The sequence below is a fragment of the Jaculus jaculus genome, chromosome 1, assembly GCF_020740685.1.
Source record: "Jaculus jaculus isolate mJacJac1 chromosome 1, mJacJac1.mat.Y.cur, whole genome shotgun sequence".
NCBI lineage: Eukaryota > Metazoa > Chordata > Mammalia > Rodentia > Dipodidae > Jaculus > Jaculus jaculus.
Window position 1 is genome coordinate 259,450,238 of NC_059102.1, and position 17,309 is coordinate 259,467,546.

The following is a 17,309-nucleotide window of genomic DNA, read 5'->3' on the forward strand; positions in this document are numbered from 1 at the left end:
CAGCTCTCATAGTGCTCATCTAAGCTCTGGGAAAGTCAACGTCAAAGGCTGGGGGAGGGCAGGGCTTTCTCTTGCTTTTAAAGCGTGCTAATTATTGATTACTGCTCAGCTCATTTTCAGCAGTACCATTTCCCACCTCCAACAGACTGGTTACCAAAGGTTCAGCTTTCATCTGTAACAGTATTATTCAGAGCCATTATTTTCAACATCTGTCCCATTTCCACTCTGGCATATTCATACACATCAATTATCCCTCTGAGGCAAGAACAAGGGGCTCCTGCATCATGATGACAAATGCATACAGAAGGCAGGAGAATGGCGACTTGCACACAGAAAGACTTATCGCTCTTGTTTTTCTTTATTGCTGGAACTTGTCATTTTTAAATTATGGCAATTTTTAGCACTAATGAATGGTCAACTTCATCCCACCAGAGCAGCACATTTGGGGCATATATGTGTATGAACAAACACAAACAAACACACACATACACAAAGAGAGAGAGAAAGAGGGAAAGACAGACAGACCAACCTTTGTTTCAAAGAGTATAGTTCTGGGAATTCTTTCCTGCAACTCCCATAGAGTAATCTGAGTACTCAAGAGTAAAGATTTTCTATCAGCCAACTTTAGCTCTCAATGCCTAGCCCTGTTTAGTCTAGGCCATTTGGGTAGACAGATACCAGAAGTTAACTACAAGGCTTCCTTCACATTAAAGAAAACAAAAAAACCCTGAGCCGAGTGTGGTGGTGCACGCCTTTAATCCCAGCACTGGGGAGGCAAAGGTAGGAGGATAGCTGTGAATTCAAGGCTACCCTGAGACTACATTGTGTATTTCAAGCCAGCCTGGACTACAATGTGACTCTACCTTGAAAACACTCTTTAAAAAAAAAAAAAAAAAAACCTTAAAAAAATCACAAAATCAGGGATGGAGAGATGGCTCAGTGATTAAGGTGTTTTGTCTACAAAGCCTAATGACTGGGACTTGATGCCCCAGTACCCACATTAAAGCTAGAGGTACAAAGTGGTGCATACATCTGGAGTTCATTTGCTAAAGGCCCTGGTGTGCCCAATTTTTCTCTCTCTCTGATTGCAAATAAATAAATAAAATATTTTTAAAAATCACCAGACCATGGGACTGAGGAGATGACTCGGCCACTACTGTGCTTGCCATATAAGCATGAGGACTGGAGCTTGGATCCACAGCACCTACATAAATGCCAGGTAGGAGTGGTGGCCACATGGAATCCCAGCACTTGGGAGATGGAGGCAGGGAATACCCAAGGTAAGTTAGGCTCAAATAAAGAGAACAGGGACTGGAGAGATGGCTCAGCAGTTAAAGCGCTTACCTGCAAAGCCTAACAACCTGAATTAGATTCCCTATTACCCACGTAAAGCCAGATGCACAAAGTGGTACATGCACCTGAAGTTTGTTTGCAGCAGCTGGAGGACCTGACATGCCCATTCTCTCTGTCTCTGCTTGTAAGTAAGTTAAGTTATGATATTTTTAAAAAATTTCTAAAAAGAAGAAATCCATCAAGGAGGACACTGAACTCAATCTAGCCTTGATAGGCACACACAAAAACATGCACACACACACTGCAAATGTTAAAAAAATAAAATCACAAGATTAAAAATACCCAACAGATCAGGGTGTGGTGACACACAACTTTAATCCCAGCTCGAATGAGGCAAAGGTAGGAGGATCTCTGTGAGTTTGAGATCACCATGAGACTACATAGTGAATTCCAGGTCAGTTTGGGCTAGGGCAAGATCCTGCCTCAAAAAACAAAACAAAACAAAAAAAAAAAAAAAAAAAAAACCAGAGGAAAAAAGATTAATTATCTAGGGGAACTGTCCAAGACAGGAAAAGGACAGGGCAAGCAGGGTCTGATGTAAAAAGCAGGATTCCAATTTCTGAGCTAATGAACACTTGTATCTTGTAAACAATCCTACACTCTGCAGTTTCTCTGGTAAGTGCTTAAGAATTTATTTTAAAATGTTAGACCTCTGCATAAGTGCAGGCTCACCTGTCACTGATGTGTCCTCTCCATTATTTAACTTCTCATCTTTGAGGGAGAGAGATTAGTGGGGCAGGGATGAAAGGCAGAGCATCCAGAGGCATCCACAACTTGGGAATCCCATTAATCACAGGATGCAGAGGGCTAGCTAGGAGATCTAGGCAGAGTGTCAAACAATCCCAGGATAGCTTTGCTTGTAACCTTTGCCCTTTGTTTGATGGCTGGCTAAGGAGAGAAAGCCCAGAGTACCAGTCCAGTTCTGTGCTTGCTACTTTACAGTATCTGGTTAAGATCATCGATAGAGATGAGACAGTCCATTCAGCACCATGTGCTTCTGCACAGCCACAGCAGAAATGCCTGCCCCTTGAATAGCACCAGGACCCTTCCAAGCAGAAGGAAATGGATGTTCACCCTGGAAGCTTTAGAAGGTAACAATCTGTCCCGCCCCCTCCATTTGAGGATCTCCCTCTCAGACTAGAAAGAGGAAATAGCCCTGCAGCCCCTTCACCTTAGTTGTGGCAGGGAGATGAACGAGTGGGCTTGGCGGAGAGCAGGCATGCTCATCTACACAGATGATGCGCACTGTGGCTTCACTATGCACTGCCCCTTGCCCATGACTCAGGTGCGATTTGGGGCATGTCCTTCAACACTAAACAGTTCAGGAAAAGAAGCACACTCATCTAATAACAGCAGGTCTATTCGGCTGCGGCTGGAGGCATGTGCTCAGCACCACAGCCCTGTAGGACTTCCCTGAATTACCAGCCTCCTCGAGAGTATTCCAATACTCACTTTCTCCCAAGGTTTTCTGCAGGAGGTCATGCTTGGCTTGTAGCTTAGTGATGAGATTCCTACCCTCCAGGTACTCCTTCATTTTCTGTAAAGGAGGAAGAGAAAGAAGATTCAGACTCCGAACAAAGAAAAGTCACAAATGCTCAACTGGACAATTCTCTTAAAAAGTCATTTGGTTTCTGACTTAGTTTCTGTAAGGCCCATTTCCTTTTTTTTTTTTTTTTCTTTGAGGCAGGTGAACATCTTTCTCTGTACTTACCTAGTAGTTCCATGTTTGCCAATACAAGAAAATCATCTCTTTTTATAAAATTTCTTTTCTTTATTTATTTGCAAGGGGAGGGAGGGAGGGAGAGAGAGAGAGAGAGAAAGAAAATGGGCATGCTATGCCTCTTGCCAATGCAAATGAACTCTAGATGCATGTACCACTTTGTACATCTGGCTTGACATGAGAACTGGGTAATCAAACCATGGCCATAATGCATAATGCAAGCAAGTGCCGTTAAATACTGAGCCATTTCCCCAGCCCCAAGAAAAACTGGCTCTTAAATAAAGCCACTCATCTATCTCCTTTAGTCTCAGTAAAAAAACAGAACTTCAGGAAAGGTGGACTACCTTCCTGAGTCCAAACTTCTTGGTGAGAAGATACACTTGCCGTCTGCCACCTCAGCTGACAGCCTGCCTCTCTCTGGCGTATTCCATCACCCCACGGGCAGGGCCAATGATCACTCCAGTCCCTGCGTCAGCTGCAATCTCCCCTGCAAGCACCCTTATCTGTGCGGGCCTGGAAACAGCCTGTATGTCTACATGGGGTCTTCATGGAAGGCTGGAGATGTCTGAGAGCTCATGTGACTGGCTGTCATCCCCTTTCTCTCTCTCTCACACACACACAGACACACACACAAATCCCAAGTACAAGATGAGGTGTGAGATGTGCCACTGAACCTGCTCTAATAGCTGAAATATGATTGCTGTGCTGTTGATCTAACTTCTTATCAACCCTGCCAATAAAAGACTGCTTTACTGGACAACTGACCAAAACTTCAAAACAATCATCCTCACTGCCACTATCATTACCTCCCATTTTACAGATGGGGGTTCTGGCATTTAGAGATTAATTAAGTTGATCCAGGTCAAACAGTGGATGAAAGTCAGTCAGTATGCAAACGCATGCAGTTTGACAGAATGGGTGTGTACTGCAGCCTAATAATAAAATGTTCCATCTACTACAGTACAGAAGAGAAGCAGAACTAAACACCACTGTAGTCACTCTTTATATATGGGAGCGCCTTAGCAGACTTTGGAGGTCTTCAGTAGACAGTCTCTCATTTGACTGTCACAATACCTCAGTGTACATGTGAGGAACACATTATTCCCTATTAGAGATGACAAGCTGATCCCAGGGAAGAGGGCTACCATGGACAGTGCCAGGTGTGCACTCCTTCATCTGCCCCCAGTCATTCTCCGGGATCTTAGTCTACCTTGGGTAGGTCCTGCTATGCTGACTCGCCTGAGGGTGTTTAATTCAGGATCCCCCCACAGTATGATCTATGAGTTCCTGAAAAGATGTGGAGTCATTCCAATGGATGAAATATTTGAATAGTTCCATCTGTCTTCTAATGTGTACTAAGTACAAATAATAGCATTACATCTCAAGCCTTTGATTTTGTGGCTATCCACTTAGTTAATGATGAAGAACAAAAAAACAAGGGAAGAAATTCTCAGTGATTTTGACTCTATGCTTTTGTGTGCAGTGTGAACGTTTAACTAAGGGCTTGCCCCCCACCCCCATTTGAAAATGAAGGGAAGCACTGCAGTTTCTTCTGGGAAGTAGCCCCACTCTTCCCATGCTTGCCCACATGTGGGCCTCTGGTGACACATAAAGCTCTAGAGCAGCCCTCCTCACACAGCTCTGTTGCAGAGGAGTTATTCTTAATGTGTCTTTCTCTTCCATCATATTATCAACTATCCTGTCTATCCATTATGCTTAATACTACACCTAGAAAATAGCAGTAATCGTATCAAGAATGAATAAATAGAGAAATTTCATTCCCCTCTATAGAACTACCCTTCATAATTACAAACCAAGCCTCTAGATATGTCCCTATTCTAAATTACATATAAAGCAAGCCCTGTGCTACATCATTTCTGCTGCTGTGCTCAAGACCTGTTCCTCTATTCCCTTACGCCTTGCATGAGAACAGCTGCATGGCAATAGGCTCTTCTGTCACCTTCCCCTTCCCATCTGCTCCAGCTGCCAGTTCACTTTCTGTCAGTCTTCCTGGGTGATATCCAGGTCCCCAACCAATGCCTAATTGTGGGTTTGGAATCCTACTGTGGGACCCAGAGGTGAAAAGCCTTTGGGACATATCTAGTGCTAATAATGAAACCCTTAAAGGCCCCGCTTTGGAAGGCTCTCCCAGGAGATGCAAAGGTTTCCTAACGAGGAAAATTCAAAAAAGCATAACCCTCAATATAAGATCAGACTGCTCAGAACATGGCCAAAACTCTGAAAGGGATAGATAACAATTCCTTTCTCTCCTCATGTTTCTATTTCTGATTCTAGAAATCATTGTTTTCATTCACAGTCACAACTTACCAGTTAATGCCAGCTGTCACCAGTAAATCATTAAAACAAATAACAATCTGGGCTGGGGAAATGGCTTAGTGGTTAAAGTGTTTGCCTGCTAAGCCTAAGGATCTTGGTTCAATTCTCCAAGACCTATGTAAGCCAGATCCATAAGGGGGCCCATGCATCTGGAGTTCGTCTGCAGTGGTAGAGGCCCTGGCGTGCCCATTCTCTCTATCTACCTCTCTCTCTCTCTTTTACACATAAATAAATAAATAAGTAAAATATCTTAAAAAACAAATAACAATCTGATAATGGATTCTCTTAAATCCTGGAGGGTCAAGGTATGTCTGCATCCCTAATACTGACATGCAAAGAATGTTAGGGTTTTGCATCTATTTATATAAGTTCCTTATCCCACCAAGATGTCCCTATTCATTTGAGTAGAGAGAAGCTGGTGATAAGAAATCTTGCCATCATCCCTGAAAATGAGTTAGGTTTCAGTTGCTACTGGCAAGAAACAGAGAACTTAGACAGCTAAAGGCAAGAGAGGAATAGTGGTTTTCTGATTATTTCTGGAGGCTAAGGAGCAGCAAAAAACTGTTGGTATCTAATTTCATAATCTCTTGGGCAATGTGGATGTTGGGTTTGACTAGAAAATGTCCCTATAGGCTATGTGTTTGAAATCTAGGTCCCTAGCTGGTGGCACTGTTTGGGAAGATTGTAGAAGCTTTAGGAAGTGAGTCTGGCTCAAGTGGGAGCAGGTGTTGAGGCCTGGCCCCCTTCCGTGTGCTCTCTGCTTTCTGGGTCTGCTGCAATGTGACCAGCTGCTTCTTGCTCCATCATCATGATGGGATATATCTCCCTGGAATGAAAACCTTTTGTTCTATAAGTTACTGCTGGTCAAGTACTTGTTCATAACAATATGAAAGTCACTAACATAGAGGGCCACTTTCCTTACTTGAAATATGCTCCATTATTAGGTGGCTAACTTTCTTTCATTCCACTTCTTACACCTTGCCTCCCTCACCAAACATCCAAAAGTCAAGTGGTTACCTGAGGCTTTCAACTTACCAGGGAGCATATTTTACCAAAATACATTGAGTTCCTAAAACATGGTATGCCTGGTGGTCCATGCCCCTTAGTTTTACATTAAACATTAGCAAAACTGAGAATCAAAACAAAAAGCAAGTGAAAGTATGGGGGATGGGGGAGGGTATTCCCATGGGATATTTTTTATAATCATGGAAAATGTTAATAAAAATTGTGAAAAAAATATAATTCAAAAAAAACCACAAAAAGCAAGACAGATACAATGGTCTGTTGATAACTGTCCTCTGCTTTATGAAACATCAGTTCAATTGTTATGTTGTTATTTTTTTCTATATAACTCCTACTTAGTAGTGCCAAACATGAAGCTGATTTTTTAAAAGCAAAAATATAACTTTATTTATTTATTTATTTTGTTTTTTCAAGGTAGGGTTTCACTCTAGCTCAGGCTGACCTGGAATTCACTGTATTGTCTCAGGGTAGCCGCAAAATCAAGGCAATCCTCCTACCTCTGCCTCCCAAGTGCTAGGATTAAAGGCATGTGCCACCACACCTGGCTCTAAAAAGCATAAATATAATTTTGTTGCAGGGAAATGAACAAGTTGGGGCTGAAATGTTCTAGCTCTACCATGTACAAACTCTTCTAATCCTTAAGCAAATCACTTAACCCATTTGAGAAAAGCAAAGCATGAGAAAAATGAAAACATTGTCTTTCCCAAAGTTTCTGAGGATAAAATCAGCAGGATAACAAACATGACTGATTAGCACAGCAGCTGGTAGAGAGCAAGCACGATACCTGAACACCTCCTCAGGTAACCTAAAGATAGTCTGTGGTGGTGTGATTCAGGTGTCCCCCATAAACTTAGGTGTTATGAATGGTAGGTCCCAAGCTGATGGCAATTTGGAAATTAAAGTCTCCTGGAGGCAGTGTATTGTTGGGGGCAGGCTTATGGATATTATAGCCAGCTTCCTCTTGCAAGTGTTTGGCACACTTTCTTGTTGCTATTGCCCACCTGATTTGGCGAGGGGATGATATCCACCCTCTTTGCTCATGCCATTGTTTTCCCTGCCATTATGGAGCTTCCCCTCAAGTCTGTAAGCCGAAACAAAGCCTTTCTTTCCCAACAAGCTGCTCTTGGTGAGGTGCATTCTGCCAGCAATGTGAATGTGACTGCAACACAGTCCTTGCCTAAAATTCTTTGCTCAACACTGAACATAGGAAAGCTAAATCAGGACTAGGGATGTAGCTCAGTGACAGAGCACTGGCCTAGCATGCACAATGCCCTGGGCTCACTCCTTATCACTACAAAAAAGGGGAGAAATTACAGGGGAGGGAGTTAAATTAAAGCAGGTTTCAGGTCTTTAAAACAGTTGTATGGAACATAGGAATGTTTATCAAATTTCATTTGTAAAAATCTCTTCCCTTTAAGTAATTCTTAACATGATATGAATCATAGGTCTTTGTATATGCATTGGCCTTAATCTGTGTGAACTCAAGGCTGTAAGTATTTGCTGTGTTAAGGAGGTAGGATGGGATGGAAGGGAAGTGAGCCAGGCCCAACCAGGCCCACCTGTAGAGCTATATAGATGTCACTGGGCCTGCTTTCCCGCTATCCGGGCACATGGCACTTCCCTTCCTCTCCATCAATTTTTAAAGCAGGAAACAGCTGTTTTATAGAAGAGAATATACATAACACAATAAATATTAACTGCAGCACATCTGTCCAGTTTAATTGGCAGGGCTGGGCCATGCCAATTACTCATTTACCTCCTTAGCATACATTTACCCAGGCTAGCAGATTAAAACAACAACAACAAAAATAGTCTCCAATTCTACTGAACTTTCCCAATGACCAAGGTAATACCTCCCTTCTATTATCCTACTCAAACTTGTCCCTAAAAATTGAGTTAGCCTGACTTTGTGATTTTATCAACTACATTTCTTTTCTTTTCAAATTTTTTTTATTAACTTACATGATTATAAAAATATCCCATGGTGGCCTGGAGAGTTGGCTTAGCGGCTAAGCACTTGCCTGTGAAGCCTAAGGACCACGGTTTGAGGCTCGGTTCCCCAGGTCCCACGTTAGCCAGATGCACAAGGGGGCGCACGCGTCTGGAGTTCGTTTGCAGAGGCTGGAAGCCCTGGCGCGCCCATTCTCTCTCTCTCTGTCTTTCTCTCTGTGTCTGTCGCTCTCAAATAATCTCTCTCATAAATAAAAAATATTAAAAAAAAATATCCCATGGTAATACCATCCCTCCCCCTACTTTCCCCTTTGAAACTCCATTCTCCCCATCTCAACCAGTCTTTCTTTTATTTTGATGTCATGATCTTTTCCTCTTATTATGATGGTCTTGTATAGGTAGTGTCAGGCACTGTGAGGTCATAGATAGCCAGGCCATTTTGTGTCTGGGGGGAGCTCGTTGTAAGGAGTCCTACCCTTCCTTTGGCTCTTAAATTCTTTCCGCCACCTCTTCTGCAACAGACCCTGAGCTTTGGAAGGTGTGACAGAGATATTGCAGTATTCTTTCTACCACCACGATGCCTCCTGAGTCAACCCAAGGTCACTGCCATCTGAAAAGAGAAGATTCTCTACCAAAAGTGAGAGTAGCATTAATATAAGGGTATGAACATTAAGAGAAGTGCTTATGGGCAGTTTGATAAGCATAGTATATACATTTAGCCAGACAGCAGCAGATGTTACACCCCTAGGTCTCATGACTACCCCTGTTTTAGGTTTTCAGTATCAGGGATGTATTCCCTCCCATGGAACAGGCCTCCAGTCCAATTAGAGGGCAGTTGGTTTCCACCATGACGGATGGGCCACTGTTGTACCCTTCGGCTCATTTGGTCTAGCTGGCCAAATATAATGCTTGCAGTAGCCACTGTTGAGTATCTTCATTGGTGTTTTCTCTTTCTCCCATTGAATTGTACACAGAATGGTTTCTTCCAGCTTTCTGTCAGCTGGTCTACATGGAGGAGGTTATGAGCTCAGTTCCAGCAAGATTTCTCAGTGGCCTTGCAGCCCAAGTGTGTGGAGTCTTCAGCAATAGGGTCTTACTGTCTATTCCCAGTGGAAATCCAAGGGCCTCAGCAATGGCCTACAATGTTTTGGGGGCATCAGGGACCTCCCTGGCCAACAACTCACTGGAATTTATCCCCTCCCTGGCACTAAAAATTTTCTAGCAACAATCTACGGCTCCTTTGTGTTTTATTGTCCAAAAAAGTAGGTTTCCATATGATTTATTTATATCCTCTTAGGTTTTGATTAGCCCTCCCTTCACCTTTCCTTTACTCAATCTCTTCCCCTGATCTTACTTGGGCCTTTTCACCCCCATTAATCTATTCTTCTACTTATGTATATACAATACCATCCTATTAAAGTAGACCCCCTCCCTTCCTTTCTCTTCCCTTTATATCTCTTTTTTAGCTTACTAGCCTCTGTTACTGAGTTTTCTTCCTACTCACACAGAAGTCCCATCATCTGTAGCTAGGATCCACATGTGAGAGAGAACATGCAACGTTTGGCTTTCTGGGCCTGGGTTACCTCATTTAGTATAATCCTTTCTAGATCCATCCATTTTCCTGCAAATTTCATAACTTCATTTTTCTTTACCTCTGAGTAGAACTCCATTGTATAAATGTGGCACATCTTCATTATTCACTCATCACTTGAGGGACATCTACACTGGTTCCATTTCCCAGCTATTGTGAATTAAGCAGCAATAAACATGGTTAAGTATCTCTAAGGTAATGAGATGACTTCTAAGGATATATGCCTAGGGATGCTATAGCTGGGTCATATGGTAGATATATTCTTAGCTGTCTTAGAAACCTCCACACTGATTTCCACAATGGCTGGACCAGACTGCATTCCTACCAACAGTGTAGAAGGGTTCCTTTTTTCCCACATCCTCGCCAGCATTTATGGTCATTTGTTTTCATGATAGTAGTCAATCTGACAGGAGTGAGATGGAATATCAAAGGAGTTTTAGTCTGCATTTCCCTGATGACTAGGGATGTAGAACATTCTTTTAGATACTTATATGCCATCTGTATTTCTTCTTTTGAGAACTCTCTAGTTCTATAGCCCATTTTTTAATTCGCTTGTTTGATTTCTTATTAATTTTTTGAGTTCTTTGTATATTCTAGATATTAATCCTCTATCAGATGTATAGCTGGCAAAAAATTTTTCCTATTTTGTAGGTTGCCTCTTTGCTTTATTCACAGTGTCCTTTGCTGTACAAAATCTTTGTAATTTCATGAGGTCTCAGCGGTTAATCTGTGGTTTTATTGCCTGAGCAATTGGGGTTATATTCAGAAAGTCTTTGCCAAGACCAATATGTTGAAGGGTTTCCCCTACTTTTTCCTCTAGCAGTTTCAGAGTTTCCGGTCTGAAGTTGAGGTTTTTAATCCATTCTTTGTTGGACTGTATTTAGATCTGCCACCTGGTCTTCTAGTTCAGATATTCTGTCCTCTCCATCCATTCCACTGGTGAGATTTTCTACAATTTTTTTTTATTTCATTATCTGTGTTCTTCATTGCTAGTAATTCTGACTGAATTTTCTTTATTATTTCTTTTTCCTTATTTATGTCTAGTATTGACCTCTTTATTTCATTAAATTGGTGTCCTGTGTTTTCTTTGATTCCTTTAATTTCCTCTTTCATTCCTCTGACTTCCTCTTTGACTTCTTTGAGCATATTTATAATCATTCTTTTGAAATCTTTCTCAGGCATTTCCTCTAACTCATTCTCACTAGAGGTCATTTCTGATGCATTAATACTTTTTGGTGGATTTATATCGTCTTGATTTTTGGCGTTTCTTGTGTTATAATGTGCATATTTTTGCATCTTGGATTAATTTAATGCCTGGATTTTCTCAATCTTAATGTTATATGTCTTCAGGGTAGGAGCTTAAGGTGCTAGGTATGGCTCTCAAGACTCTCAGAGTATCTACAAAATTGACCCTAGGTGTGGGCTTGCCTGCTAAGAGAGTATGCTATGAGTATTCAAGTAGGCTGAGTGGAACAAAATACAGGCAGATTCTAAAATTTAACTTAACAATGTATACTTTCCATGAAAAAGAGCACAGAGTATTTATGCAAAAGTAGAGGTTAATGCAACCAGAGCCTCTAACAATATCACTGTTCCTTAGGGTGTGTGGTGCCCCACACCCTTAATCCTGTCAACAAGGAGGTTAATATTTCTGGTCTTTTGAGGGTTCCAAGTCAGCTTGTGACCAAATAAGACCATTCCCTAATGTATAACAGAAGAGGAAGCAAAACCACTATAAATCAAGAAGCAACAAGTAACAAGCCCAAAATATAGCTTATTTAAGAATGGCAAATCCGACCATCCATCAGATTTAACTTACAATTCATTCTGATATGGAAGGTGTAATTAGCACTTCTGGTTCAGGCCTATATACCAGGCTTATTTGGTGGTACTGACCTGGTGCAATCCCAGTTACCTTTTGGGATGATTTTGGTCTCAGTTATGCTCCGCTCCTGCTTGGGTCCCTCTTTGGTGCACTGTGGGTTCAAGTAGGCTGACTGGGTCGTCGGATCACTCTCTGGTCACCAGTGCTGGGTGCTGTGATCTCCCTTCCGCTGGTCTCTGGTGCTTGCTGGCACTTGTGCTGGTGGTGGGGGAGGGGAGGTTGTGGATGGTGGCTGTAGTTCTCCCACTGGTCCATGTGATCCGCTACGTCATGATCTGATCCTCCATTGTTCATTGCAGTCCTCCATGCTTGAGTTTGTGAGGAGGTCTGGTGTGAGTGGAAAATCCTCTCTCCTGGCTTCTCCTGCGGTTCAAGCTGAGTGGTGCAGCTGTGGCTCTGTGGACCTGGTGCCGCACTGTTGGAGCCGCTTCTGCCTGCCCATGTGGGCTCTGGATCTCTCCTACTTCTCTGCTGCCATTGGTAATTTCTTGTACACCTCACTTTTTAGTAGAAGAGTGTATTTTGCTGGTTTTTTTTTTTTTTGCTTTATCTCCCCTACGCTGCTTTGGCGTGGTTCCTATGCTGCCATCTTAACTGGAAGCCCTTTTTTTTTCGAAGCAGGGTCTCACTAAACCAGAATGACTTGGAATTCACTATGTATCCTACTTCAGCCTCCTAAGTGCTGGGAACTACAGACTGAGCCACCTGGCAGTCACAATCTTTAACCCTTTCTCCATTCTATCTCCCATTTAAGAACCCCATATTCCAACTTTCCATATAAAAGAAATATTTAGGAGAAATGCCACTCTTCTTAGGAATTTGATAACTCTTGGATATCCAGAGAGTACTAATGCCCACAGCAGGGACTAGTTAAATGAATGATAAGTTCATGCAATGGAATTCTGTCTAGCTATTGGAAAGGGCTTTATGTACAACAAAACTCTTTATAGGACTAACATGAAAGCAGTATCTAGAACAAGTGATACAAGTAAAATGAGGAAAAGTATGAGTAGTATACTTTGTTTGCTTGTTTCTTTTTCCAGGTAGGGTTTTGCTCTAGCTCTGGCTGACCTGGAATTCACTATGTAGATCCAGGCTGGCCTTGACTTTCTACCTCTTCCTCGCTAGGGCTGGGATTAAAGGCGTGCACCACCATGCCTGGCTATGTGTACTGTACTTCTATTTGTCTCTGTATTTTATTTCATTGTTTTTCTCTTGTGGTATTGGGGATGAAACCCAGACAAGAATTCTAACTAGTGAAATACAGCCCTGGCCTCAATTTCATTACATTCCTAATAGAATTAAAGAGTATTTGTTGAAACTTATGCATAGGAAAAGCTCTGAAAACATACAGAATAAACTGGCTTTAATCAGTAGCTGATGAGAGTAAAAAAAGAAGCCAGAAATAGAATAAGGCTCTATTTCCCCATAATGTTATTTTGTAATCTTTTCATCTTTTAAAAAAATTTAAGCATCATCATAAAAAAAAGGCAACAAGAAAAAAAATAAGACACTGCTGGATAATGTGTGTTATAGAAGATGAGTGACAGACCAAAGCCAAGGCCGTCAGAGACGATTTCCCCACTTACGACAACGAAGGTGGGAGCTGCTGAGCTGTTTCTAAGCCTTTCCTGCCAGTTTGGCATCTTCGCCAGGGCATAGGAAAAGCCTGTAGCCAGTAGGTGACCAGAGTTCTGGATCCAGCTATTGCTACAGATCCTGGCCAAGCTACTCGTCCTTTCTGCATTTGTTTTTTTCTTTCATTTTCATTTTCTGTGGTGGTTTGATTTAGGTATCCTCCATAAACTTAGATGTTCTGAATGCTAGGTTCCCAGCTGATGGGAATTTGGGAATTAACACCTCTTGAAGGTAGTGTATTGTTGGGGGTGGGCTTGTGGGTATTACAGCCAGTTTCCCCTTGCCAGTGTTTGGCACACTCTCCTGCTGCTGTTGTCCACCTGATGTTGGCCAGAGGGTGATGTCCACCTTCTGCTCATGCCATCATAGAGCTTCCGCCTTGAGCCTGTAAGCCAAAATAAACCTCTTTTTTCCGAAAAGCTGCTCTTGGTCAGGTGATTTCTGCCAGCAATATGAACCTTACTAAACAGTAAAGTGGTACCAAGGAGTGGGATTGCTGCTAGACACCTGACTATGTGGCTTTAGCCTTTTGGAGCTGATTTTCAAGATGACTGTGGAAGGATTTGAAACCTTGGCCTAACAGACACCTTGCAGTGCTGTTAAGTACAGCTTGATGGACTATTCTGGTTAGAGTTGAAAGACCTGCATACACTAAGAACTATGGACTGTGAGGTTTGGCTTATGAGAAAGAGCTTTGCCTGGACTGGGCTAGCAGTTTGTGTGGGAAGCTTGCTGTTCTGCCCATGCCCTGAGAAGTTGTGCAGGGTTGCTTTGCATGGTAATGAACCGGTGTGAGCAGAGGGATATGGCACAGAAGAAAAAAAAAAAAAAAACCTTTGAGTGAACTGCTGCCTGTTCAGCTGCAATTAAGAGATTACAACCTTTGAGATTGGGCCAGTTGACCTGCACTGGGACAACATGAAGAATGTAGACTCTTTTTGAGGGGCCTGAGTGCTCAAGGAATGTCCTGTTCTTCAAAGTCTGTTTTATTCCCCCCCTCCCAGATTAACAAACTGGCACCCTACCTGGTATTGTGCAGTATAAGGAATGCGGGGTCATTGAGTTTACATGGGCAGTGTGAAGCAGGTTTGCTGGATGCCTGCATGAAGACACCATGGGGCCATGAGGATGAACCGTGGATTGCAGTAGAGACCCAGTGGAGATGCCGGGACCATAAGATGGCTGCCGGCCCCAATGAAGTTTTCCCGAACTGTGAGTAGCTTAGCTAGAGGGGCAGAATTGGAACGCTAGACACTTATTGCTGGTTAGAATTATCATACTTGGACATTTAACACTAACTGGTGTTGCTGGACTTGAAACTCCTGAGTTTGATGTTTGTCCTGGTTGTTTTAAATCTTGTATTGGCTGAAGTTTCTTTGCTATGTCCAATGACATCTTTTGCAATGTGAATGTTTATTCTGTGCCATTATGAGTTTTTTGGAGAGTTTTTGGTATTATGGCTCAGTTAAAAGATCTTGGACTATGGAGATATATGAACATGATTGGAATTGATAAAATCTATGGAGAATTTTAAATTTGGATGAATGCATTGCATTTTATATCACGTATGGTTATCAGTTTATGGGAGCCAGGGGTAGAATGTAGTGGTTTGATTCAGGTGTGCCCCATAAACGTAGATGTTCCGAATGCTAGGTTCCCAGCTGATGGAGATTTGGAAATTAACGCCTCCTAGAGGGAGTGTATTGTTGGGTGCAGGCTTATGGATATTACAGCCAGTTTCCCTTGCCAGTGTTTGGCGCACACTCCTGTTCCTGTTGTCCACCTTATGTTGGCCAGGGGGTGATGTTCACCCTCTGCTCATGCCATCGTTTTCCCCTGCCATTGTGGAGCTTCCCCTCAAGTCTATAAGCCAAAATAAACCTCTCTTTTCCCACAGGCTGCTCTCGGGTGACTTCTACCAGCAATGGAAACCTGACTGCAACTCACTCACTCACTCTCTCTCCTTCCCTCATTTTCTTTCAAGCTTTCAAATCATAAAATGATAAGATCTGGTTGGATGATTTTAAAAATTGTTTCAAGCATTAAAATTCCAGGTTCAACCATTTTTCCTCAAATTTCTTTATGTCGTTTTTTTCTTACTGCTGTATAGAATTCCATTGTGTAGATATACCACATCTTTGTTATCCATTCTTCTAATGATGGACATCTGGGTTGATTCCAGCTTTTAGCTATTACGAATTGAGCCGCTACAAACATGGTTGAGCAAATCTCTCTGGCTTTTGGTTTGAAGGTTTTAGGGTAGATGCCCAGTAATGGTATAACTGGGTCTGTTGGTATTTCTATAGTCAGATTTTTCAGGAGTCTCCATATTGCTTTCCAAAGTGGTTGTACCATCCTGCATTCCCACCAACAGTAAAATTCTACTATATTCCTAAAACTCCTACAAAAAACTAACCTTTATAGGCCATACTTCAAATTTCCAATTGCGGCCACAGGGAAAGATTAATCTGTTGTCATCCACAGCGTAAGCAAACTATTCCAGAAGATCTCTTGGTCATTAGAAATCCTATGTAGGAGTCAAGTCACAATGAGGGAACCTCTAAACTTTCTTTTGTACTTTCTTTCTTGGTTTTTTGAGGTAGGGTCTCATTATAGCCCAGGCTGACCTGGAATTCACTATGTAGTCTCAGGGTGGCCTTGAACTCACAGTGATCCTCCTACCTCTGCCTCCTGAGTGCTGAGAAGAAAGGTGTGCACCACCACGCCTGCTCTTTTAACTTTCCAAAAGAAGGGAACTTCCAGAACACACTGCTCTGATGTTTTTGATGTATGGTTTGACAAGCATAGATAGACTTTCTATTTTATATGGGTACCTGGATATCCATTTTACCAACCAAAATAATAATCACCACAAAAATCTCTATATCCCATTATCATGAAATGAATTACTGACACATTTCAGATATTAGTCACAAAAATGATGAACTTGCTTATAAATCTGTGACTAGATTAAGTCCAGACAAAACCAATCCTGCTTATCAAGGAGATTTGCACACAACTTTAAAAGGTCGCACTATGGATACAAAAGACAGGAAGTGGGTTAGAGGACATCATGTATTCAGTTAGATGGTAAAGGGTGGGCAGAATTTTTGAGGTCATCAGTTTGAATACCATTATTCCTGCTTTTATTAAAGGTCAACACTGGAATATAAGTGTTACAGATCCATTTAATTCATAAGTAATTCTTACAAAGACTGTCATTTAAGACAGATTTTTATCTCCAAAATTTCTTAATTTAAAACACAGAAATCTGTAATGTAACAATACTGGGTTTCTTATGTCTATGGAGCTGAGACTCACCAAGCAATCCTATTAAAAGACTCTAGAGAATACTCAAGCTTGAGACATTGACACAGCCTCCATTACAGTCAAGAGGTTCTATTCACATGTAACCTAGGTTTTTGCCTGTCTTTATTCTTTTTATTATTTATTTACTTATTTGAGAGAGGGAGAGACAGATAGAGAGAATGGGCACACCAGCCTCCAGCCGCTGCAAACGAATTTCAGATGCATGTGCCATCTTGTGCATCTGGCTTATGTAGGATCTGGGGAAGCCAACCTAGGTCCTTTGGCTTTTGCAGGCACCTTAACCGCTAAACCATCTCTTCATCCTTGCCTGCCTTTACACTTTTGAGCACACCGGACCCTCTTTGAAGAATTTTCTATTCTTCTCCAATCCATTCCAATCTACTTACCCCTGGAGATTAAGCACAAAAGCATTTAGAATGCAATGCTCTGTTAGCATCCTCCTTACTGTCACGTACATGTACATACATGCATTTTAAAATGTC

General features: G+C 42.0%; 1 protein-coding gene across 4 annotated transcripts in view; it reads right to left on the reverse strand.

The window, feature by feature from the left end:
* Positions 1-17,309, reverse strand: part of Srgap2 (SLIT-ROBO Rho GTPase activating protein 2) — a 284,297-nt gene that overhangs the window by 40,543 nt on the left and 226,445 nt on the right. For all 4 annotated transcript variants that reach the window (XM_004663526.2, XM_004663525.2, XM_004663527.2 and 1 more), the window contains exon 11: positions 2,806-2,890. In XM_004663526.2, the coding sequence (XP_004663583.2) occupies positions 2,806-2,890 (85 nt within the window). The remainder of the gene's footprint in view (positions 1-2,805; positions 2,891-17,309) is intronic.